This window comes from Petaurus breviceps, unplaced genomic scaffold (assembly GCF_028583685.1).
Source record: "Petaurus breviceps papuanus isolate PSGF00001 unplaced genomic scaffold, PetGlider_PUasm1.0 208, whole genome shotgun sequence".
In the NCBI taxonomy this organism is placed as follows: domain Eukaryota; kingdom Metazoa; phylum Chordata; class Mammalia; order Diprotodontia; family Petauridae; genus Petaurus; species Petaurus breviceps.
The window spans coordinates 9,360,606-9,386,274 of record NW_027185852.1 but is presented as its reverse complement, the minus strand read 5'-3'; the positions used below and the strand labels follow the sequence as shown (position 1 = coordinate 9,386,274).

At 43.9% G+C, this 25,669-nt stretch overlaps 1 protein-coding gene across 1 annotated transcript in view; it reads left to right on the top strand.

Moving 5' to 3' along the window:
- The window catches only part of LOC138165259 (3',5'-cyclic-AMP phosphodiesterase 4B), a 533,960-nt gene that overhangs the window by 344,033 nt on the left and 164,258 nt on the right, over positions 1-25,669 (top strand). The window contains exon 3 of the mRNA XM_069093395.1: positions 23,512-23,706. Coding sequence (XP_068949496.1) covers positions 23,512-23,706 — 195 coding nt within the window. The remainder of the gene's footprint in view (positions 1-23,511; positions 23,707-25,669) is intronic.

Here is a 25,669-nt window from a genome sequence, read left to right as displayed (position 1 = left end):
CCTTCCTTCCTTCCTCCTTCCCTTCCTCCCTCCCTCCCTCCCTCCTTTCCTTCCTTCCTTCCTTCCTTCCTTCCTTCCTTCCTTCCTTCCTTCCTTCCTTCTTTCTTTCCTTCCTTCCTGTCTTCTTGTCTTTGTACCTTCCTTCTTTCTTTCTTCCTATCCTCCTATAAAATGAAGAGGTTGGGCCAGATGTTCTCAAAGTTTTCCTCCACTCCTAAATCTGTGATTTTAGGATCTAGGATCCTCAGTAGACATCACCTGGTGACTACTTTCACTGCTAAGCCTTCCCACATTTAGCCAGGCTAGTCCTTAGACAATAGGCAGCTAGTCCGTCTCCAGGTCCGTACTCAAAACCTTTTTAGCTCTCTAGGATCTGTGTGGGCTTGCCACCCACCAGAACCAACTTTGGGAATCTCAGATTACTTTGCTATATCCAGGATCACCTCAATGCCAAGCTGGAGCACTTCTAATAGGTTCATTTAGTGAGAACCTGCTATGTGCCAGGCATTGGACTTGACTCAGGGAAAACAAAGAGAAGAATATTAAGTGCCTCTCCTTCTAATTAGGGTGATCTTGGCCAATTTAGCCCCCAGAAAAATCTCGTTTCTGCATGATTTCACCTCTAATTGAACCTCAGGACTTAATGCCTGAAAATAACATGACAAGGAAGGTCCAAAGTAGACTTAAAAATAAAGGACTGGGGGAAAAGGGGGAGGACAGAAGGAAGTGATGTTCTAGGCTCAGCAAAATACAGTGGAAGGATGACCAGATTTGGAGTCAAAACACCTGAGTTCACATTTCATCTCTACCAGTAATTACCCTTGTGACCCTAGACAAGTCACATACATTGTCTGAAGGAGGGTATTGGACTAGGTTAGTCTCTGAGCTCTAAGTGTTTGATCTCATTGTGTTAACTCCCTTTACCTGACTGGGTCTCAGTTTACTGATCTGTAAAATGAGCTGATTGGACTAGCTTACTTCTGAGGTCCCTTCCAGCCCCAGGTCTATGGCCCCGTGAACTGTTTCTGCTGGGCTCTTTCATTCTTCCCCCAGGTGGGGCAAAGGGAAGAAACAGTCCTGGGGAGCCACCTGCTGGTTTCTCTAATCAAGTTCACACTAAAAGCCAAATAATTACCAACAGGCATCTGGTTGTTTTTTTCTCTTAAGAACAGTATGAAGAACATCTTCAAACCAGAGGACCTACATTCAAATATAATTCTCTTTCTTACCCAAATGAGTGGTCTTAGCCAAGTCTCTGTACTTTCCAGATTCTCCATTTCCTCATATGTAAAATGAGTGTGTTGTTGGGCAGAGTATTATAAGTAGATGCCTTCTAAGGTTCCATCCAACTATAAAATCTTATGTTCTTAGAATCACAAAGTATGCTGGCCAGAATTCCATTGCCCATGAAAATGGGAGAAAGTCATTTATCAATATCACACTGTTCCAAAGCTGGAAGGGACCCCAGGGGCCATGTGGTCCAACTCTTACCTAAAAAAAATTAAAATAAAAATTCCCTCTCCAATGGAAGTCAAACACACTGGGCCCACAGCACTCCCAAGTACAGCAAGAACCATGTTAAAAAGTGATTGAGACACTTTTTAACAAAATGTAGAAGACATTGTTTTTTTAAAGCTAAGTTAATATGAGTCCACAGAGATGTTTATGGCTGGATTAATGGCCTTGACTACAGTGTCCCCAACAAAGGATCATCCAACCTTTCTTTGAAACCTCCATTGGAGAAATTTAGTGATTTGCTCATGGTCACACAACTAGTGAGAGGCAGCATGGTGTAGCCCCAAACCAGAAAGACTTGGTTCGAGTACTACCTCGGAGATATCCTGGCTCTAGACTCCCACAAAGTTGTTTAACTTCTCTGTGTGCTAGGCACCCCACTAGAGTTCTAAGTTTCAGAGAATGTTTTGGCTTGCGGTGGTGGAAGGAAAGAGAATTTCCTTGACCTGGGAGTTATCTATGTTAATGAAATAACAGGTATAATCCAAATCTCTCCACCATCCATCCCTTGTTTAGGACTTGAACCCAGGCCTTCCTAGCCTCCAGTAGACTGGGAGCTCCCAGTCTTTGTGTCCTTTTTGCCTTTCTTTGTGTGCCCAGTGCTTAGCAAAGTGCCCAGCACATAGTAGGCATTATCTAAATTCTAGTCAACTGGTTGACTATATCCTGCTGTCTCCCTTTTGTATTTGTGTCTATGTAGGGTAGCACAGTGTTTGGCGTGTAGTAGGCACTGAGTAAATGCTTTTACATTCATTCCTTCATCTACACATTGCTGACTCTGGGTCTAGCCCTCTGTCTGCTATCCCATGCCACCTTGTGGACTTGCCTCGTCCATTGTTTCTGTAGTTAAGAAATGCTGGTGGGATTGCTTTGGATCGGATGAGATTCATCTTAGAGATGCTAGAAAAATGGGAGAAGTTCTGGATTGAGGGCCACAAGACCTGGATTTGAATCTTAGCTCTTTTATTTACATCTTATGTGACCACAAACAAGTCTGGACTGACCCCTCTCCCCCCAGTTTGTTTGCATCTCTGGAAAATGTCAGGCTGGGACTGAATGACCTCCAGCTCAGCTCTAGCATTTTCTTATTCCAAAAGTCTATCATCTCCAAAATGGAACTTTCCATCGAGGGCCACCTAATGTTCAAATCAATTATCCAAGCTCATTTTTGCCACTGCGAGGAACCCCTTTTTAATAGGAAGCAGTGAAGATGGATGGGCCTGCGACGGGCCTCTGGCATTATAAATGGGAAAGAGGGTGGCCATCTGAAGTCACTGCCCTCTCTTGTTGGTAATTCATCCCCTCTAAGTCATTTCTCAACCACCATACCAACGTGTGCACTGTTTTTCCCTGGCCTGCTCTTTCCTAATTGCATACATCTGTATTTACTGTGGGGAGGCTGGGAAATTGAGAATTAGAGAAAGGTGTCTTCCAATTGGAACTGAAAGCTTTCTGGAGGTGGGAAGTTTACTTGCATTAGAATTGATGGGCCTTGAAGGAGATGAGCTTGAAAATATCCACGGTGCTGGTGGCTGATGCAGTAAATCACACAGAGCAATTCCTTTATTCAGTGCTACAAAATGAATACTAGTTTTTTTTCTATTGAGTGGACAGGACAGGTTGGGACTTTGTTAATGACAGACACGTCCTTGCTGTGTGATCCTGGCAGATCGCTTGACCCCTTTGAGACTCAGTGGGTAAAATACTGGACCTGCCTGGAGTCCAAATCTGGCCTCAGACACTCACTGGGCGAGTCACATCACCTTTGTCTGCCTCAGTTTCTTTTTACCTGTAAAATGGGGATAATAATAGCGCCTTCCTTCCAGGGTGGTTGTAAGGATTAAATGAGATAATATTTGTGAAGTGCTTACTCAGCCCAGTGCCTGGCACATAGTGGTACTATAATGATTGGTTTTTCCTTGTTCTGTGCCACCATCCTGTGGTTGTTGGTTGGGGGGGTCTCTTTTTTGAGGGGGGAAGGCACAGCAATTGGGGGTAAGTGACTTGCCCAAGGTCACACAGCTAGTTAAGTGTCAAGTGTCTGATCCCAGATCTGAACTCAGGTCCTCCTGACTTCAGGATTGGTTCTCTATTCACTGCATCACCTAACTGCCCCCTTTTTTTGTTGTTTTTTTTAAATTTATTTTAGTTTTTCTTTTTTTTGTCAAAATTCTATTTTAGACTCAAATACTAGAACACAAATACAGAATAAAGAAAAGAAATAAAAGCATATCATAAACTTTAATATTGGAACTTAAATACAAAGTTAGAAAGAAAAACAAGCATTTAATGTAGGGTCTCTTTGATCAGTGGGTCCCATCTTCCAGGTACTTCAACACTTTGATCAGCCTGTAACGTCACTGACACGGTTCCTCCCTCCAGGAACACAGATCCCACCCTATCCCCATTCCCTCATCCTTTGTTGCTTTTGTTTCTAATCACCCATAAATCATAGGGTCCACTCAGAGTGCTCGGGAAGAGTGGGGGAGCTTGGGAGGCAGAGTGCTGGACAGAGGGCAAAGAGAGGGAGATTCAGATGTGACCCTAGATACTTACCTTGGGGAAAGCACTATGACCCTTGGGCAAGGCAAGTAACTTTGAGGTTTTGTTCCATTGTCTTTAAAATGGGTATAACACTTTTTCTACCCAACTCATAGGACTGATGCACAGGAAGTCAAATATGTGTGTAAAGAACTTTGTAAGCCTTGATGCACTGTTCAGAAGTCAGATATGATTGAATTATGGTATATGTTGGTATATTATAATTATATTGCTGATCACTATCACTGTTAGTGATGATGGCACTGGTGTGGTGGATAGAGAGCTGGCCTAGAGACCAAAAACTTTATGCTGGTTGTGTGACCCTGGTCAGGTCCCTTAACCTCTCAGAAATCTAGGCATCTCTCCAAGACTTTAAGTTGCATGAAAATGGAGTTTCCTTACCTGGGAGCCCCCTGTACCTTTGAAATCCCAGGTGCAGCCCCATCAACTCCTGTTAGGCACCTGGAGGTGTTGGTAGTAGTCTCAATTACATCAGCACCATTAAATGGCATTTCTATAGGTCTTTGAACATCCCATGGTCCCTTGCTACATGACCAGCCTGCCTCATTTTCTGGAAGAGGATCTCACTGATAATTTCACACAATTTTTTCACAATTCATCATCAGCAAAATGATGTCAGCTACTTATATTTGTCAAGCCCTTCTTTGTTGACTTTTGAGTCACTTGTTTGTTTGGTTCTTTGGAGCTTAGGATTTTGTGAGTTGCACGCATTCACCATCACAAGAAGAATATGAGTGACTTTGGTTTCAGAGATGAGCTTGGGATTATTGCCCACTTTTCCAAAGGCTGCCCAGCCCTCTCTTTCTCTCTTGTTCAATTCTGTACCCATGTCATTGTCTGGTCATAGCATCTATATATGAGCCTATGGACCAACTCAGTGGGCTTTTCATGGAACTATGTTATCAAAGTCTGGACCATATAAAATAGATAACAATTTGAGTTTCTCACTTCATGGGTCACAAGAAACTTTTCGTGGTTGAACCACACAGCATGAAAACAATGGCCCCAAAGCCAAACTCCTACTTGGAAATAAAATTCTTAGTATAAAAGTTAAGTAGGATTCTCTATTGCCTTTCTTTCATCTGTGAATGATAATAGCTCCCAAGATAGAGAACACAGTGAGGCAGAGAATGTGGGCAGAGCACAGTGTGACCTATATTCCTGGAGTGTCATAGACATCATCTTCTGTCTCATAAACAGGCCACTAGAAAGTGTTGAATGCCATGACTGATGAAATTCATAAAATCCAGTGTGAAGGTGTGGGTACCTCAACTCAATTCCCTCAGGGAAAATTAGGTGATCATGTAAGGATAGTTTAATAGGAAAGAACATTGCAAAACAGAAGATGTTGGGCTCCCCCACTGTGTGAAGCTCATAGACTGTTCTGAGTCAGAAACACATAATGAGTAGCCCTGAGCCATCTTGATTATTGGCACAGATATTTTGGTCCAATTAGGTAATTGACTAGGGAGCTAATATCATTGAGTATTAAAGAAGAAATGCATGTTTGTGTAGGAAATGTTAATGTGATGAAAGTTGGGGGTGCAGTCATTGAAAAAAAAATACTGAGGTAGGGACATATAATTTCTTTATAAATATGTTCTCATTTGGAACAGAAATCAGGGAATGATTCAAGGAAACAGAGATAGAGTGTCTTAAAACTTGAATATATCTTGTGTATTCTTGGTTCATTGAAAAAGATTATGGGGAGTCAAGATGGTGGAGTAGAAGCAGGACCTCCTCACTGCTCCAGCTTCCACCTTCCCCAATCTGTAAAAAGTGTACTCTGAACAAAATTTGGAGCTTCAGAACTCACAAAATGACACAGAGAAGCTAACCTTCCACTAAGGACAGCCCAGCAGGCCAGCAGGAATCGGCCAGCCCAGTGCTCTGGGAGCTGAGCCCAGGCCCGCACCGAGGCTTTAGCCCCAGGGTGGGCCTGACTAGCCGCTGGCTGGAGGGACTCCAGATCAGCAGCAGCTGTGGCCATTTCCAGGTTTGTCAACACATAGATGTGAAGGACAAGGTGAGAGGTCAGTGCAGTGTGGATTTTGGGACCCAGTAAGTGGGAGTGCGTGTCTTTTGTCCCTGGGGCGAGAAGCCACTAAGATGCCTGCACAGCCAGCCAGCACCATGTGGCAGCTTCAGCTACTGGCCTGCAGAGTGTAGGGGGACCAAGCACCAGACTGAGGGGTAATCGCTCTTGCTTTAACCTGCTTGGATCTGGATTGCAGTCTAGGGTGGAGGTCCTGGGGTATGTGTCCAGCTTGCCAGAGCATGTGGAGGCCTCAGAGAGGGCACCCAGCTAATACCTCTGGCAGCTGAGAAAACCCCAGCATTTGGGACGAAAGCTCCCCTGTGTGGTGGCAGAGTCCTACTGTGGCAAAAAGCCCAGGGATCAAGTGACTGAGGGGCGGCATGACCAGGTAAAGGAAACAAAGCAAACAGAAGATTCCAACATGAGATTCCTATTTTGGGGACAAAAAGGAGCAAAGCATGGAAAAGGAAGAAGATAGTGAAGTCAGAACTCCTGCACCAAAAGCTTCAAAGGAAAATACGAGCTGGTTACAGGCCATAGAGGACCTTAAGAAGCAGATAAGAGAAGTGGAGGAAAAATTGGGAAGAGAAATGAGAACGATGTAAGAAAATTATGAAATGAGAGTCAACAGCCTGACTGAGGAAAATCATACCTTAAAAAATAGACTAACTCAAATGGCAAAAGAGGCTCAAAAAGGCAATGAGGAGAAGAATGCCTTAAAAAGCCAAATTTGCCAGATGGAAAAAGAATCTCAAAAGTTCACTGAGGAGAATCATTGCTTCAGAATTAGATTGGAGCAAATGGAAGCTAATGCCTTTATGAGAAATCAAGATGTTGTTAAACAGACCCAAACAAATGAAAGAATAGAAGGCAATGTGAAAGATCTCATGGGAAAAATCACTGACCTGGAAAATAGATCCAGGAGAGATAATTTAAAAATTATTGGACTACCTGAAAGCCATGATCAAAGTAAGAACCTAGAAATCATTCTCCAGGAAGTTCTCAAAGAAAACTGCCCTGATGTTTTAGAACCAGAGGGCAAAATAGAGGTTGAAAGAATCCACCGATCACCTCCTGAAAAAGATCCCAAAAAGAAAACTCCTAGGGATATTATAGCCAGGTTCTGGAATTCCCATACTAAGGAGAGAATATTACAAGCAGCCAGGATGAAACAATTTCAATATTGTGGAAACACAATCAGGATAACCCAGGATCTGGTAGCTTCTACCCTGAGGGATCGAAGGGCTTGGAATATGATATTCTGGAGGTCAAAGGAGCTGGGATTAAAACCAAGAGTCACCTACCTAGCAAAACTGAATATCATGTTTCAGGGGAAAATATGGTCATTCAGTGGAATAGAGGACTTTCAAGAATTCTTGCTGAAAAAACCAGAGTTGAATAGAAAATTTGACATTCAGATTCAAGAAGCAAGAGAAACATGCGAAGGTAAACAGAGAAAAGAAATCATAAGGAACTTATCAAAGTTGAACTACTAACATTCCTACATGGAAAAACCATAATTGTAACTTATGAAACTTTTCTCAGTAGTTGAAGCGAACACACACACACATATGTCTATATATGAGGGTAAATGGGCATATGAATATATATATGTGAATGTGTGTATATGTTTACTGGTATACACAGAGGGCACAGGACCAATTTCACAGTAAGGAATGATACTTAAAAGGTGAAATTAAGAGGTGAGAGAGGAATATAATGACAGCAGATGGAGAGAGACAGAATGGGGTAAACTATCTCATATAGAAGAGGCAAGGAAAAATGGTTACAATGGAGGGGAAGAATAGGAAGGCAAAAGCGAATGGTTCAACCTTATTCTCATTGAATTAGACTTGAGGAGGGAATGAAATACACACTAAATAAGGTATCTTACCCTCCAGGAGAGTGGGGGAGAAGGGGATGAGAAGGGGGATGATGGAAGGGAGGGCAGGCTGGAGGGGAGGGAAATATAGTCAGTCTTTTACAATATATCTACTATCTTATTGTTTTGCATTAGCCATACGTGTACAACCTATACTGAACTGCTTATCTTCCCATTAAGGCTGGGTGACAAGGGAGGAAGGGAATGAATCTTGAATTCAAAGTTTTAAAATCAAATACTCAAATATGTATATGTATATATATGTATATGTATATATACACACACACTCACACACACATATGTGTGTGTGTATTATTATTAATACTATTTTACACTTAATTGGGAAATAAGATATACATGCACTGGGGCATAGAGATCCACTGGAAAAGTCGAAAAGGGTATGGGAGAAAATATGGGAGAGAGCAGATTGGAGGAGGGGATATCCTGTGGGACTGCTATTTTGGGGCGCTGGGCAGGGGAAAACCGGGGAGAAAATTTGGAACTCAAAATCTGGCAGAAATGAATGATGTAAATCAGAAATTAATAAAGCATTTGAAAAAGAAAAGAAAAGAAAAAGAAAAAGATTATGAAGAGCCTGCAAGGGGCTGGATGAATAGAGTGAGGGGCAGAGTGAAAGATGGGCGGGGGGGAGCTAGGAGGTCTTGCTTTGGTTTGGGGAGGAGTTTCCACTGATGAATACTTCTTCTAGTGAAGAGAGATAGTCTTTAAAGAAGGATGGAAACCGTGACCTGGGTGTGTTCTGGGGGATTTGATGCTCTAAAAGATCACTCACTCCTTCTTCATACCTTGAAAGAGGGAAGAGAGAAGTGCTAGGGCCAGCTGGTACCTGGGGGAGTGGAAGAGCATGAAGCAAGAAATGAGATTTTGGGGTAAATGGAGGGGAAGAGGTAATGAGGTAGAGGGTATGGATCCATGACAGGCTACTTAATTAGGGATTATTGGGAGACGTCCACTGACACCTGCAAGAATCAGCTTGTTCTGGGACTGAGACACAATGGGAAAACAATGCAGTGGCAAAAAGTGCCTTGAGGGGAGAGCTCAAATAGATAACCCAAAATTTGGGGGAGCATGAAGAATATAGAGAATGAAGAGAGACGAGATAAGTATTGGGGTCATGGATCAGCAGAACAGATTTTGAAATGTCCCTCCATTCTTTAGGTAAAGTAGTGTGGGCTATGGGGACAGAAGGTCCCACACATTGTTGGGTAACACCTTGGGTTGGTGCTTATTTGTTTCAAAGAAGGGCTTAGTGGGCTGGTGGCATGTTGGGAAATGTAATGAGGTGAAAAAAAAATCCTGCCTGGCCACATCTCCTCTGTCTGTATTGTCTTGCCCCCCCCATTTCAAATATAAGCCCTTTGAGGGCAGGAACTATGTTGCTGCCTTTGGATCCCCAGTATTTAGAACTGTAAAAAATCTTCTCAATTTAAGCCCCTTGTAGGTGCTGGAATACATTTCTGCTCCATTTATTCATATTAGTTGTGTCACCTTGGAAAGGTCCCTTGTTCCTCTGAACGCTTATTTCCCTATCGGTATAATATTTTGTTGTTTTAATACAGTGGTTTTCAGTTCTGTCTGACTCTTCTCAACCCCATTTGGGATTTTCTTGGCAAAGACACTGGAATGGTTTGCATTTCCTTCTCCGGCTCATTTTACAGATGAAGATACTGAGGTAAATAGGGTCACACAGCTAATAAGTATCTGAAGCCAAATTTGAATTCAGGAAGATGAGTCTTCCCAATTCCAAGGTCAGTACTTTATCCACTGTGCCTGCTGGCTAGCTACCCCCATCTGTATAATGGGTAGAGTGAATATTTGCAATTCCTTAGCTCTCAGACTTGGAAAATAGTCCTGGTCCTTTAGGGGGGTGGAGAGAGCATTGCTTCATAAGCTCCTTGAGAGCAGGGACTTGTTTTCACTCTGGTCCATGCATCCCCTGCACTCAGCATACAGTAGGTGCTGAACTGATGCTTATTCATTGCGTTGTTTGGTTCTGGTACTGGCTGCAGCCATTTCTTAACTATTTCATATTCAGTAAACTCCCACTTGTTGTGTCTCAATTCCATAAAATTTGACATGGGGTAAAGGAGAAAGGCATAGACTAGGAAGGAAGGGGACAAGCATTTGTAAAGCTCCTACTATGTGCCAGGCTCTGTGCTGAGCACTTTACAAATGTATCTCATTCAGTCCTCACAGCGGTCCTGGGAAGTGGGTGCTGTTATCGTTCTTATTTTAGAGCTGAGGAAGCCAGGCAGCACAGGTCACATGCCCTGCCCAGGGCAGTAAATCCTGGGAGGCTAGTCAAGTGGGAGGTGAGACTTTAACTCAGACCTTCCTGACTCCAGGGTCAGAGTGCTGAGTTTGAACCCTAGCTATGTGACCTTGAACCAAGTCTTGGTCCTCAGTCTGCTCATCTGTGAAGTGAGTGACTTTGAACTGGATGCTTCTGTGCTGCCCCTAAACAAGGTTGTTCTTAATCTAGAATTACTGACCTTAAAAAATGGCATCTGCATTTCAATAAAACTCATTTCTTTTGCAATCCTGCATAATTTTTTTATGTATTTGAAAACACGATTTTGAAAAAAGATACATCGGCTTCATAGATTTCCCAAAGGGGACCAGAAAACAGAAAAAAAAGTGAAGAAACCTCCCAATCTAAATGTATGATCCAATAAGAAATTTCAAGTTTTCTAACTAAAAATTCAGGGCTTTGTTAGTCCCTGGGAACATCAAAGTTATTTCTTTATGATCTGCCCTTGAAGAAAAGCTGACACAAGGGACCTTTTCTCAATCCCCATTCCCCCTGACTTCTGTAGCCTCTGACACTGTCCATCGCTCTCTCCTCCTTGATCCCCTCTTCTCTCTCAGTTTTCAGGATGCCCACCCTCTCTCCTGGCTCTCCTCCTCCTTCTCTGAGTGTCCCTTCTCCATCCCCTTTGCGGGATTCTCCTCCAGGTCACACCCTTTAATCTTAGGTGTCTCTCAAGGACTCTCTTTCTATCCCCAATACTTAGTACAGTGTCTGCCCACATAGTAGGCGCTTTGTAAATGTTTACTGACAGATTAGGAAAAAAATATTTGCCCCCTTTCAATGGTGTCTGTCAGGGAAGTGAAGTGTGTCACCCAGCCTCCCTCCTCCTTCAGTGGGTGAAGTCATGGCCTCCCTCCCCCTTCTCTGCCAGCCCCTTCTCCCTCTCTGAGCTCCCACATGCTTCCCTGGGCCCAAGATATGATAATGGAAGCAGAATTGCTTTTGTTGAGGAGGCTAAGATGTGGCTCTGAAGGCATCCTTTGGGCTTTGATTGCGTACTTGTATTGCTAAAAATAAGCACAGAGAGCAGCAAAGTCTGGAAGACTCTGGTGGATTCCTAATAGAATTGCACGCTCGTCTATTTCTAGAATGATGCTCTAAAGCCCATCAGAGAGAGAATCGGGGCTTGATTGTTTGATGCAGTTCATGTGGCATCTTGGGGTAAAGAAGAAGACCTCAAATTGGCACTTTCCATCCCTCAGTGGAACATACAGGGGATAATACATGGGGAGGGAAAGAAATGAGAAAGAAAGAAAAGAGGGGGGGAGACAGAGAAGGGAGAGAAAGAGACAGAGAGGGACAGAGACAGAGAACGAGAGAGAGATAGGAAGACAGAGAGAGAGAGAGAGAGAGAGAGAGAGAGAGAGAGAGAGAGAGAGAGAGAGAGAGAGGGAGAGAGAGAGAGAGAGAGAGAGAGAGAGAGAAGGGGGGGGGAAGGAAGTCCATTATTGTTTCTTCAGTGTTCATTGGTGCTCTCCATTTGGACCAAGTTTCTGAAAGATAGAAAGCAGTCATCATGGATCATGTGGATGGAGTAGGAGGCAATATGGACTACAAGAGCCTATTAGGTAGACCTGAGTTCCGATCTTGATGCATGCTTGTTGTTGTTCAGACATTTCAGTCATGTCCAACTCTCTATGACCCCATTTGGAACTTTCTTGGCAAAGATACTAGGGTGGTTTGCCATTTCCTCCTCCTCTTCATTTTACAGAAGAGAAAACTGAGGCAAATAGTGAAGTGACTTGCCCAGGGTCACACAGTTAGCCACATTTGAACTCACAAAGATGAGTCTTTCCTGAATTCAGGCCCCACTCCCTATCCACTGTACCACCTGGCTGCCCTCCAGTGAATGGTAGATGCTGCCTAAATGCTTATCGACTGATTCACTGATCTCAGACATTTATAAGGTCTTGACCCTGGCACATCATTTAAACTCCCTCAGCCTCATCTGTAGGATAATAATAGCCAAATACCTATCTTGAGGGGTGGTGGTGGAGCCTAGATGAGATTATATGATCCTAAATCTGGTGCTTGAAAGGACCTCCTCACTTTACAGTTGGTCAGTCAGTCAAAGAACATATTAAACTCTTAGTGTATGCCAGGCACTGTGCTAAATGCCAGGGATACAAAAACAGGGAGTTCCTACCCTCAAGGAGCTTCTATTCTAATGGAGAAGACAACCAATAAATAACTAGTTACACACAAGATCTGTCCAGATTAATGAAGGTAGCCAGAGAGGGGAAGGTTGGAAGGTATTACCAGCTGGGGGGGGGGGGGGGGGCAGGGAGAGGGGACTCCTACAGAAGGAGGGGTTTAACCTGAACTTTGAAGGAATCATCTTTTTTTCTTCCATTCTACCATTATAGAAATGCTTGTTTTGTTTCTTATGTTCAGAATAAAAGAAATAAAACTTTAAATAAAAATGGAAGGAAGCCAGAGAAACAGACAGAGGGGAGGGAGAAGAGCTTTGCAGACTTGGGGGACCAAGACCCAGTGAGGTTAGCTCCACTGTTCAGTGTCCTCCAGGGAGCAGCCATCAGAGCCAGATCTGAGCCCACACCAGGGCCCTTAGTCCCCTCCCTGTCCACTGGTCCATTCTTTTGTCACCTGGGATGCCCTAGATTTTCTCCACACAGAGGCAAGGGCCTCTAGCGAGGTGACAGGGATAAATGAGGTTTGGGGACTTAAAGAGGGAGGAAGGGATTGGGAACAAACATTGGGGAGAGGGTGAGACAGAGTCAGTCAAGGAAGAATGTGAAACACAGTGAACCTTAAGACAGTGCAGATCTGTGCCACAACTCTCTGAACTTCTGGCCCCAGCCTGCTTGGAAAAGGCAGATCACTGGAGTGAGGTACAGGAGGGAGAGGACCCAGAGGGGAGGACACCTCTGCGTTTGTAAGTGTTCAGTGCCATGAATGCAGGGAGTTTTTAGGTAGTGATTCTGTTTCCAGAAGGAGGCAGGGGGGTATGATAGATACCTGGCCTTGAAGCCAGGACACTGAGGTCCAAATCTCGCCTCTGGCATATGTTGCTGCGTGACCTGGAGCAAGTCACTTCCTTCAGAGTTCTGTACAGGGTCCTAAGAAAATGGATTGTAAAGACAATGCTGACCTGTAGCAGCACAGAGTTTCCTCACCTGGCAGGTCCCTACACCCACGGTATCTCAAAGCCGCTCCTTACCCCCTATATTTACAGAAGAAATTTCTGTCTGCAAAAGGATGTTGGACTAGAAAATCTTGGAGGCTTCTTCCATCTGTAAGATTTTCCTTCCTCTTTTAACATTGAATTCAAGTTAATGAAGTATCATTAAAAGGGACAAAAAAATGGGGCTCGGAATCCTAGAGAGATGAACTTCCCTAGTAAAAATCCTTCCTTTGGTCATTAAGATCTTTGTCCCGGGAATGCTTTTTTGCTTTATTTTTAAGGGTCCCTCTCCCCTTAAGTATTTCCCATCAGGTTTGTCTTCTCATTCATTGAAACCACTGGAAATTCTCTTGTAAAACAGTGAGTTCTTTGTGATAGATTCTTGAAGGGTTCAACTCATCCCATTCCCTGTTCTAAGAACCGAACTTGTCCCTGTAAGCCACGCTGTCTTTTTTCATCTTCTGCCTCCTTTCTCCACCCACCCAGTCACTCAAAATACACTTGGCCCATCAGCCATCTTGAAGGGTTTCCAGTGGACCATGGGGAAAACCAGGCTGCTCTCAAATTTTGATTTCCTTCAGTCCAAGTAGAAGCAACACTTTAATTTAGGATCATAGAACCATAACTTTTAAAGAACCTCAGAGGCCTTAAGCTCATTTGATAAATGAGGAAACTAAGGCCCAAAAAGCTTAAATGACTTTCCCAAGGCCATATGGGAATTATCAGAGGTAGGATTTGAACCCTGTCGGATACTCTCCCTTTCCTCATTTTTTTAAAATCAGCTCTGGTTCTCCTCCTGCTATGCTGACTGCATCCTCTGGATCTCCTTTGTTCTAGGTACTTCTCTCAACAAATGGGAGGAATTGTTAGCATTTGGGAAGTGGGGAAGGGCACAAGCAATCTGTTCCACATTAAAGAAACTCTCCATGTGGAATAGCAATTGGACTGATTTGGTGTAGTGCAAGCATCGGGTTGGGCAGACATCTTGTACTAATGTACAAAGGCAGGAGAAACAGAGTCAGCTTCCAGAAATGTGTCATACTGGAGTCCAGTTTGGCAGAAATGGGTGGGGGGGAATTTAGGGAGAGGTTAGACTGATTGATCATAGATATAGTGCTAGATATAAGCTACAGATGATGATGAGTGAAGGGAGTTTTCATACCAGAAAGTTCTCAACACCAATGAACCATCCCTAATCCCCCATCAAATATACATATGTATACACACATCATACACACATATGTATGCATGCACGTAAGCACACATGTGTGAACATACCACTGTTGATGACATCTATGATGTGGGGAATTCCTGGTGTGAAAACTCCATCCGCTGGTTCAGCTCAGCTTCTCAGTTATGGCTTACAGGCTTAGCTGACTGGGTAATGAATGGTGAAGAACATATATCCTCATATATTAAAGGAAAGATTTGAACCCAGGTTTTCCTAACTCCCAAAGCTGGCTCTCTCACCAATAAGCAAGCAATAGCCTCTCTCTCATGGTGTTATCTCAAAATCTTCACTCTCTTGGGACTTGGAGGCGCTGGAAGAATACGCGGCAGGACTTTGTGGAGTAAATTACTTCCTCCCAGGCTCTGCTGATTGATTTTGTGAAGTTTCGGTTGGCACAAGGATGTGAGCTCGCCTTAAAGGGTGGTCTCATTTCTGGAAACATTCCCCTCTCCTCCACCGGAAACTGATGGGTTGAACACATTTTCACCTTCCTGGAAATAATGCCTTTATTATGAGGGAGCGGTAATGTTTTAATGTGGGGCCATTTTCCTTTCTCATTAAAGTCTTAAAACACAAACACAATTTGAAGCTATTAAAGGCTCACTCTAAAACACAGTCTCAGGCAGCTGAAACTGAATTTCAGGAAAATTGGCCCCCAGCCTCTCAATCTCGTTTTCACAATCTGGTGTTTTGGAGGGGGGAGGGAGAGTCGGAGGTTGTTTTGTTGTTGGTTTTTTTTTCCCCTAACTGTTTGTTCCCTCTGTCAAGAGAATTCAAACTAGGAAAGGATTCCAAATAGCATAAAAAACCACTTAGCAAACACATTGTCCCCACAATCCAGGCCAAGTGCTTTATCCACCAACGTTCTCCACCTGAAGGAATATTCAACCGTCATTAAGGCTTAATGGGGTTCAACTCTGAAAAAAGAGAAAGTCAAACAGATGAGATAATGCATCTGAAGGGGATCTTTGCATTATTTTGTTGCATAAAATTGGATTGTATTTAATATCCCTTGAAACAGACTAGAATTTAATGAGATGTTTAAACTCAAAGGGCCTTCAGTGAGTCCAGACTCCTAGAAATTAGAGATTAGAAAGCAGGAAAGAGGAGCTCACATGATGGGGCGAGGTCCCGCAGGTACGAGGCAGGGGCAGAGGCAGAAGCCTCGTTCACTCAGGCCCTGACTTTCCTGTAAAGACTGGGCTATGGCGCAGCTCCTGGAAAACTTTCATCAGGTAGAGCTTTCATTCTGTCAATTTTTGTTCTAATGGAATTTTGACAGGAAAAGAATGTCTTTACCGAAGGAAACAGAAGGGGGCAGGACCAAGAATAAAGTCCCTTGCAAAGGGGGAGAGGATGGACTTGCAACAAGATCTAACTCCTATCTTCCAATCTGGATGTGGACAGAAACCCTCCCTACAATGAACATCAGTTCCATGATGATACTGAGGATGGTGAAGGAATTTAAATGAAAGTCATAAGAGAAATGGTCCCAAGAACCGGGGATGAGAAGGCCAGGGAGGGGTAGAATGGCTGTCCTCAAATATGTGAAAGGCTAAAATGTGGAAGAGGGAGTTGCCTTCAAGGCTTCTTTCAGCTCAAGATGGAGGCTCCCATGAGGTACCTTCTTTATGAAGGCAGCATCCCTTACTCTGGACTCGGGAGTCTAGACTTAAAAAGATCTGTTCTGCGAAGTTTGGATTCAGTCAAAGGGCCACACTTGAAGATGTAAAGACTGCAGTTTCCCCATCCTTGGTCTAGAGTGCTTGTGTTCACAGACACAAGAGCTCCAGGGAAGTGAGATCTTCACACAACTTGCAAATAGAAGGGGTATTGGGGTTGGAGTTGCGGGGGGGGGGGTCTAGAAACAGGGAGTAATAAGAACTCACATTGATACAGCACTTGTTTTTTTTTTTTGCTTTTTGGAGAGCAATTGGGGTTAAGTGACTTGCCCAAGGTCACATGGCTAGATTTTGTGTTAAGTGTCTGAGTCTGGATTTGAACTCAGGTCCTCCTGACTTGAGGGCTGGTGCTCTATTCACTGTGTCACCTAGCCTCCCTGATACAGCACTTATAAAGTTTGTACTTTACATATAATATTGAACATGGTCCTCCCAACAGCCCCAAGAGCTAGGTGCTAGTATTATCCACACTTTAGAGCTGAGGAAAGTGAGACTGAGAAAGGTATATGACTTGTCCAGGATTCCACAAGGAGCCCAGGACTCGCTGGCTAAGAATACAGCTCTCTCTCTGCTCTGCCACTTTTCTCAGTAACTCTAGCCCTGATCATTGACACAGTCAGGCACCTGTCAGCTCATTTCAGGGCTTTCATCTTTCCAATCTAACCATATTTCTTTTCAAGCTGCTTGTTTCTCAGATGGGCTTTCCTAATCATCTGGAAGAAGTCCCAATTCTAGGCAATAGAAGCCCCATTGGGAACAAGGAGGCCATTGTGAGTTGAACCCTAAGTTTCCATCTCCCCCAGCTCTGCTTTGAACAGAAAAATTTGCTAGAACTAGCTGGGATGTTACCAGCGACTAGCTCCCCTGGAGGACATCCCTGCCAAAAAGGAGCCTCTTCAAAGTGGAGAAGGAATTGGTCCTGGTGTCTCTGGGGCTCTGCCCTTGGGCTGAGAATCTCAGTGTACCAGCAGCAGCATGGGGATCAGGGAGCACACATGACATGTGCTCTCTCTGTTCTCATGCTTTAACTGAAGGTCTCATCAACACCTTCTGGTCCCATTCCCTTTGCCTTCGTTTACCCCCCCTCAAGCTTTTCAATGTGATCTTTTATCCTGTTTTTGTCTGAGTCCTGTTCCTGTTCTATGGATTCTGTCCCAGCATTTTCCCTCCTAATGGTGGCTGAGTAAGAGGTAGCTGTCTTCTGCCATCTGCTGGTTTGCTGTCTTCAGTGGGGAAAGGAAGAAAGAAAGGAAGGAAGGAAGGAAGGAAGGAAGGAAGGAAGGAAGGAAGATATTCTCTAAGGTTGTATCATGTCACTGAAATGGCTTTATTACCTTTTATAGATCATAGCTGACCTTAACTCCCATCTTTCCACTCTACCTTAAAGCCTGGTTACAACACCTACCACTCTGACCCAAATCTATCACCAGCCACCAAAATTCAGGTAGCAACTAGGAGTAGCAGGAGGTGCCAGTATGTGTCTGGGGACCATAAGGGCAGAGGAGACATTATGGCATGGCATAGGTCCATCCATATGCACTTGATCCTTGGTAGCTGGATCATTCTGTGTAGAACAGTGCCCATTGCTTTAAAAAGAACCCCCAAAAAAACAAACAAACAAATAAACAAAAACACCTAAGCCCATATACATAGGATCATCCATTTATATCTAGAAGAGACTTCAGAGGTCAGTTAGCTCATTTTAAAAATGAGGAAACTGAGGTTTAGAGATCTTCAGTGATTCAGCCAAGGTCACCCAGACCTCAGGACCACAGTAGTTTGTCTCTGGTTGTAGAGATAATAGAGACCACTGGAATTTATTGAGGAGGGGAGGTGACATGGACAGACTCCTAGATTAGGAAACACTTGCAAATGAGTTTCCCCTTCCTGGTGACCTTTAAACAAAAGGCAGATTGTAAGTAAATTGTAGAGGCAATGTGCTAGACCAAGTGGCTTCAGAGGCCCCCAGGGCCCAGAAAGTATCTGAAATCTTTCTTTATTTCTCCTTCCTTCCTTCTCTCCTTCCTTTCCTTCTCTTGTTCCTTCCTTCCTTCTCTCCTTCCTTTCCTTCTCTTGTTCCTCCCTTTCTGCTCTCCCTCCCTCCCTCCCTCCTTCCTCTCACCATCAATTTGAACTAGAAAGATTCTCAGAGGTAATCTAGCCTCACTCTTTCATTTTACAGACAGGGAAACTGAGGCCTAGAAAGAGTGACTGGCTTGTGCAAGGGAATAGATGTCAGAATCAGTTTCCAGCCTAGGTCCCCTAACTCCTATTTATAATTTATAAATTTATAATAATATACAATTTTATAGTTTATACAATATATATCTTTCTAATGTATACAAAAGTTTTGGCAAATTTCTAAGTACTGTTTATACATGTCAGCTATCGTTGTTATTTACAGACTCAATCAAGAAGCCCTTATTAATTGCCTACTGTGTACCAGGCATTCAGTTAGGGATTGCGGAGACAAATGCAAAGAATGCATCAATTCTACTCTCCAGAAAGAGAGTTCAGAATCTCAGAGTTGTAAGGACACAGAGTGGCTTCCATGAGTAGCTGAATGAGAATCCCCACTACATATTCGCAACAAGTAGACACCCTGACTGGATCTGAAGACCTCTGGTGAGGGGGAACCCACTACCTCTTGGGGTACCTAGAACATGGAACATTAGAGTTGGCGGGGACTCTAGAACTTGGCCCATTCCAACCTGAAGTCTAAAATGTCTGTGCTGGGGGTGCTCACTTCTCCCTCAGATTTATCATGACATTTTACACATCCCCTACTCTCTTCTCATAGTCTACTTTGTATTTTAGTCCTTTGTGTACCTGTCTATTCTCCCTGACTCAGTTTTGAATTATTCGAGCAGTGACTGTGTCTTATTCACCATCTTTGTTCTTCCACTCTGGTCCATCTAGCAGTGGCTGTTGATTGTATCCAGGATCTTGGATTGTTTATACAAGGGGGAAACCCATTACCTTAGACTTTCACAGACAATGGAAAGGGATCATGCTCCTGAGTTCTGCCAGGGACTGAATCAATATGTATTTATTAAGAGCTTACTGTGTGCTATGCATTGTGTTCAGCACTGGGGATACAAGTAGAAACAAAAAAGAGGTGCTTATATTCTAATTCTAGAAGCTTACATTGTAATGGAAAAAGAGAACACAGAAAAGGAAGGTGAAAAGTAGGGGGCAGGAGAAGGTATCTTTATTGGACTGTGGTGGAGAAAGACTCAGGGATGGAGCCTGGAGAGGAATGAGTGTGGACATAGCTAGCATGGACACTTCTTTGAGAAAGGGGCTCCTGTGGTATATGATTGAGATGGAATATTGCTGTGCTATAAGAAAGGAAAAGCAGGATGATTTCAAAAAACCTGGGAAGACTTACATGAACTGATGTAAGTGAAGTGAGCAGAACCCAGAGAATGTTGTACACAGTAACAGCAACATTGTTCAGTGAAGAACTGTGAATGGCTTAGCTATTGTCAGTGATAAAGCACTCCAAGACAATCCCAAAGGACCCAAGATGAAGCAAGCATCCCATCTGCCTCTGGAGAAAGAACTGATATTGACTGAATACAGACTGAAGGCATGATGTTTTTCACCTTCATTTTTGGAGTCTTCTTGTACAAAATTACTAATATGGAAATGTTTTACATAATTGCACATCTATAACCTGATTGCTTACCATCTCAGAGAGGGGAGAGAGGAGGGAGGAATAGAATTTGGAACTCAAAACTTTAAATTAAAATGTTAAATATTTTTTTAAATAAAGTAAAATACAAAGGGGGAAAAAGAGGGAAAAAAAGAAAAGAAAAAGAGGCTTCCCAGAAGAACTGAATGGCAGAGGGAAGAATTTCATAGGGAAGGAGGCTACTGGGACATGGTGGGAAAGATATTTTCCTTGGGCAAGCTACAGCTGGAAAGGTTAATTATACTCACATAAAACAATGTTAATACTGATTAAAATATGTAGTGCTACTTAAGCATCTACTTTCAAATGGATTTCATTCTTTTGTCTACTGTATTTTCTCAAAGTGTTATGAAACAAAAACTCACAGTGACCAGACAGCACCCTCCCCCTTGGAGGGGGAAAATACATCCTGAAAGAGCTGCAAAGAGCCAGGACGGGTGTGGAAAGAGGGGGAAAAGGGGCAAAACATTGGCAGACTGGAACTGGAAAGTCAGGAAATCATCATTTTTTGCTCCCAACATTGGCCTGGGGAAATCCCAAGTCTCAGGTAATGTAAACTTCTGGACTTGGCAGCTTCAGAGTCATCTGGCCCAGCCCTGACCTGAAGAACAAACTGCCTCTCCCTGACAGTCTCCAATGAAAGGAACCAGATTCTCCCAGAGTGAAGCCCATTCAATGGAGCAGTGATTGTAACAGTTCAGAGAGTCTTCCTTACCTGGCTCAAACCCCATCTCTTTCCACAGACCACCCATTGTTCCCAGCTCAGTCCTCTGGGGTCCAGTAAAATCGGCTCAGTCCTCTTGTCGCTTACCAGACTGTGTTCAAATATTTGCGGAGAGTGGTTAATGGGCAACTATCCCCAACCACCCAACTACCGACCCCATTCCAAGTTCTGCCATCCACAGAGTCCTCATGGAACATTAGAGTACAATGAGTGGGTAGGCTTAGATTGATTATAGCAGCAGGTCAGCTCCAATTTGAGGATGATGGTGAATGCCATGGGGAAATCGGAACGGGGATGTAAGGGAAGGGGTGGGTCAACCTTCTCAGAGGGGCTCTGGGATAGGGGTCACTTCCTGGGTAGGTTGGGGGTGGGGTACATCTCCCAACTAGTCTAAAAGGGGTCTGGCCTCGCCCCTGGAACCATCCATTCCTTCAGTAAACTGCAGTAATTAGAGCCCCAACTCTGGACTTTAAGTGGGTCTGTGTGAGTTGAATGAAATCTCTCTGTGGCTACATTTGCATACATTATGTAGCTTCACCTCAGGCTGGCTCTTCATCTCCTCAGTCAGTGGGTGTTTTCTGGATGGCAGGAGTTTGTCCATAAACATCTGAAAATATTCATAGTCTGCGGTTAATTAGGCTGTGAGATTCATCAGCTGGAAACTTGGAGGTGCTTCTGTGTAATCAAATTCTTAGCTCCAGGCCCTCTTCTCTCCAGAAATGCTGGGTTGTGACTGTGACCAACCCATTTGGGAGAGAGGGAGCTTGGTCTTGTTCTAAGTTCAGTGTCATTGCCTGGGATCATCTCTCTCTGTCCTCCCCACACATTTTGCTCTGATTTTGTCTCAGATTGAGTCAAAACGATGTAGTTTATCATAGACCTGCCAGTGATTCTGTGAGTGGACAATGGGGAGAGGACTGCATTTAGAGTCAGAGGGCCTGGGTTCAAATCTTACATCTCCCACTTACTGATGTGACCACAGGAAACCATTTATTCACAGAATTACAGATTTTAAGAGTTGTAGTAGAGCTCTCTGGTCCAACCCATGCCAGAAAGCAATGCCTACTATAATATACCCAATAAGTGACCTACTTATTGGGTACAATAACCCACCTACCCCTGGTTTCTCATTTATTAGATAAGCAGTTGGATTAAGTTAGCTTTTAAGGTTATGATAGAAAAGAAGGACAATGATGGGGAGCGACTGTCCCCTCCCCTAGCACAATGCAAGGCACATAGCTCCTTAATTGATTGATCCCAGCCTTCAAATGCTGATGCCTGCAACACAAGTTCACCTTTGTCCCCCCGCCCCAGGACCTCTCCTGACATAGGTAGAGGACATGGTAGTTCTTTCCTAGGATTACCAGCAGCAGGCTAATCCCACCTTCAATCGCTATAGAAGTTACTGGCCTGGAACAAAACATAGATTCAGTTCAGGCCATCAGAATGGGAACAGAAGTAAGTACTCGGTGCCTGGTCTTGGCAAGTGCTTTGTATGATCATACTAGAATGCCATCAGTCTGCTGACATGGTGCACAGATGGGATATCCAGCAACTGGTGGGAGTCGTCTGCTGGTTCCTCTGAAATGTGCTCATGGGTGAATGAAGGGAACGGTGACTCCCGATCCATGCTGGCCCCACACACGCAGTCCTTTGCCAAGTCTGGTCATTTCCATCTCTGCAGCTTCCCCTGCATAAGCCCCTGCTCTCCACTCACCCAGCCACTCCCCTAGTTCCAGTTGTCATCCCCACTTGCCTGGATTATTGCAATAATGGTCTCTCAGACTCCAGTTTGTCCAATTTAGTAAACGTTTGTTATGTGCGAAGCATCATGTTAAGTATTGGGGTGACATAAAGAGGCCAAGGACAGTGCCTGCCTTCCAGGAGCTTACGGTCTAATGGCGGACACAACATGCAAACACGCATGTGCAAAGCAAGCTACACACGGCGTAAATGGAAAATAACTGAGAGGGAAGCGTTGGGATTAAGAGGGGTTCGGCTTCATCACGCTCTCCTCCACCCTTCTCAGGAAGCCTCTCCCAGCGACTCTACTTGTCCCCTTGTTTTCTCTCACATCAGACTGGGAGCTCCTGGAGGGCAGGGATTGCCTTTGGCCCATGAGCACAGTGCCCGACACTGAGTATTCACCGACTGATCTGCATGCTATTCCTCACCCTCCATCTCCAGGCACCGTGCCTTTGCATCGGCTGTGCCCCATTCCTGGAATCTTCTCCCTCTTCCCACCTCTACTCATTAGCTTCCTGGCCTTCCTTCATGACTCAGCTGAAATCCCTCCTTCTGCAGGAACCCTTCCCTGCTTTCCCCACTACCCCCAGAGCCTTATGCTTGAAATTACCCTTGAAGTCTCTTCAAGGAAGGGTTATTTGCCTATTGTCTCTGCCATTAGAATGTAAGCTCCCCAAGGCCAGTACCTTTGTCTTCCTTTGTACACCCAGTGCTTAGCCTGGCATCTGTCAAATGGCCTATACTTACATTTTTGTTTGTCGGTTTGCGGACAGATTGTAGTAATAATCGATTCCCACTATAAGGCTGTGAGAGTGGTCTGCCTACCCATTAAAGCCTGGTGATCAGAGAAGCTAAGGAAAAGGACGCTACTTTGATCTTGTCTGATGCCCAAGTCACTGACAATGGTGACATCTCTCCAGACCACAAGTGACTCAGTTTCTCTGCTTTCTTTTTCAGTTTCGATGTGGAAAATGGCCCATCCCCTGGTCGAAGCCCCCTGGATCCACAGGCCGGCTCTTCCTCGGGGCTTGTGTTACATACCACCTTCCCAGGGCACAGCCAGCGTCGAGAATCATTCCTCTACAGGTCAGACAGTGACTATGACCTCTCGCCAAAGGCTATGTCTAGGAATTCTTCCCTTCCAAGTGAACAGTAAGTATCAGCTTCTGGCTTCCAATCTCACACCTCCTTCATTTATTGTCGCTATTTAAAACAAAACAGATACACACAAAACCCTAAACAAGGCCTCATTCCCTTTTCACCTGGGACCAACAAAGTGTGAAAATGAATAGAAGGAAATGCTGTGAATATTTTCAGGCCCTCAGGAACATCACTGAGTATTGGGAACACAAGACATGTGTTGTCAAAGGCATTAACAATATGGCATGCTTAGGGTGTGGGTAGGAATTAGGGTAATGAGTACTTTCAGCTTTATTCCCTGCATTATTTAGACAACAGGGGTCTTAAGATACTTTTTAAATGCTCTTAAGTGATATTTGGATTTTCTGGCAAGGGGAGAGCAGCTAGTCAGGCACCTGGGTTTTCCTTCTGGCAAAACATTATGGTGGAGTTGGAGCAAGGGAGGGGAGGAGAAACAGAAGTGTGTCCCTCTCTTGAATCTTCCAATCATGCCCATTTGTGAAGATATTTGCTTGGTGAAACAACACTCATGGAGTTCTATTAATTAGCTGTAGTCAAGTGTTTCCATTTTCCTTTGATTAATTAGGGGTCTCTGATTTTCATTTAAGGAACAACCCCTGGGTTGTGTTTCTGGTTTAATCTAATTTCAGAATCCAAATAACATTGAATACCACAGCCCATGAGTTAAAAGCTTTCTGGGTACACATGAGAGGTTTTTGGTTGCTTGGTTAAAAAACATTGCATATATAAAAACATCAGTGAGGAACTTTAATCCCAAAGAGGAAAAATTCTACTGGGTCTTGGGGTCCTAGAAGGGATTGACAAAATGGATAGGAATGCCTAAGGCAAAGGCAGAGAAGATGGTGAGATACAAAGGAAGGAATGCTGGTTTCTAATCTCAGTCTTGCCATTACTGGCATGACATTGGTCAAGACATACCTTCTCTGTCCCTGTTTCCCCACATTGCCTTCAACTGAAGGGCACCAAACCTGAAACCCAGGAAGACCTGGGTTCCAATCCTGCTTGGACACTTGCTGATTGTGTGACTTGACTTCTCTGTGCCTCAGTTTCCTCATCTGTAAAATAAGGTCTTGACAATCTCTAACACTACTCTAGCACTAAATCTATGATCCTATCATAAGTGGTTGAACTTTGGATGGCTGCAAAGATCTCTTTCTGCTCTAAATCTGTGAGCCTATGAAGATATCCTCAAAGGTTTCTGTAGGAATCATCAACAGGCGCACCTCGGTGTCTCTAAATTATTGTGAATGACCATTGAAGTCTGTAGTATCTCCCTTGACAATCTCTTTCACTCACATGGCTTCATCTATGCCAAAAACTCCCACATGTAGCTTTCCCATCCTGAGTTACCATCTCAGATCACTGAGTATTTATAGGATATCTTTCCCTTAAACAATTTATCGTCTCAGCTTAGGACATCCTAAAATAATACTCCCCCAACACACACACACACACACACACACACACACACACACACACACACCTGCTTCTCCACCCTGTTTCACTGTTTCTATGGGCAACCCCACCATTTACATGATGTCCTGGGTTCATAAGCTTGAATTTTTCTTGTCAATTCTCTCATCTTCACATCCACCAGACATGTAACTTCTCACGGCCAGTCAGTCAGCTCTTCTCTGAAGTAGCCCTCATAAGACAAACTCCTAAATAAGCATCTTTATTGCCACCTGCCTGGATTATTTCAGTACCCTCTTTATAGGTCTTTCTGCCCCTTCTCTGATGTTATCCCAATCCACTTTTCATACCCTTGCCAGAATAATAAATTATTATTACGTGTACAAATGTTTATCTCAGAAATCTTAAGTGATTTCCTTTGCCTTCCAAGTAAAATTCAAACTCCCTTATGCAAAACTTTCCACAATCTGGTATCTATCTTCCTTGTAAAATACACACACACACACACACACACACACACACACACACACACACACACACA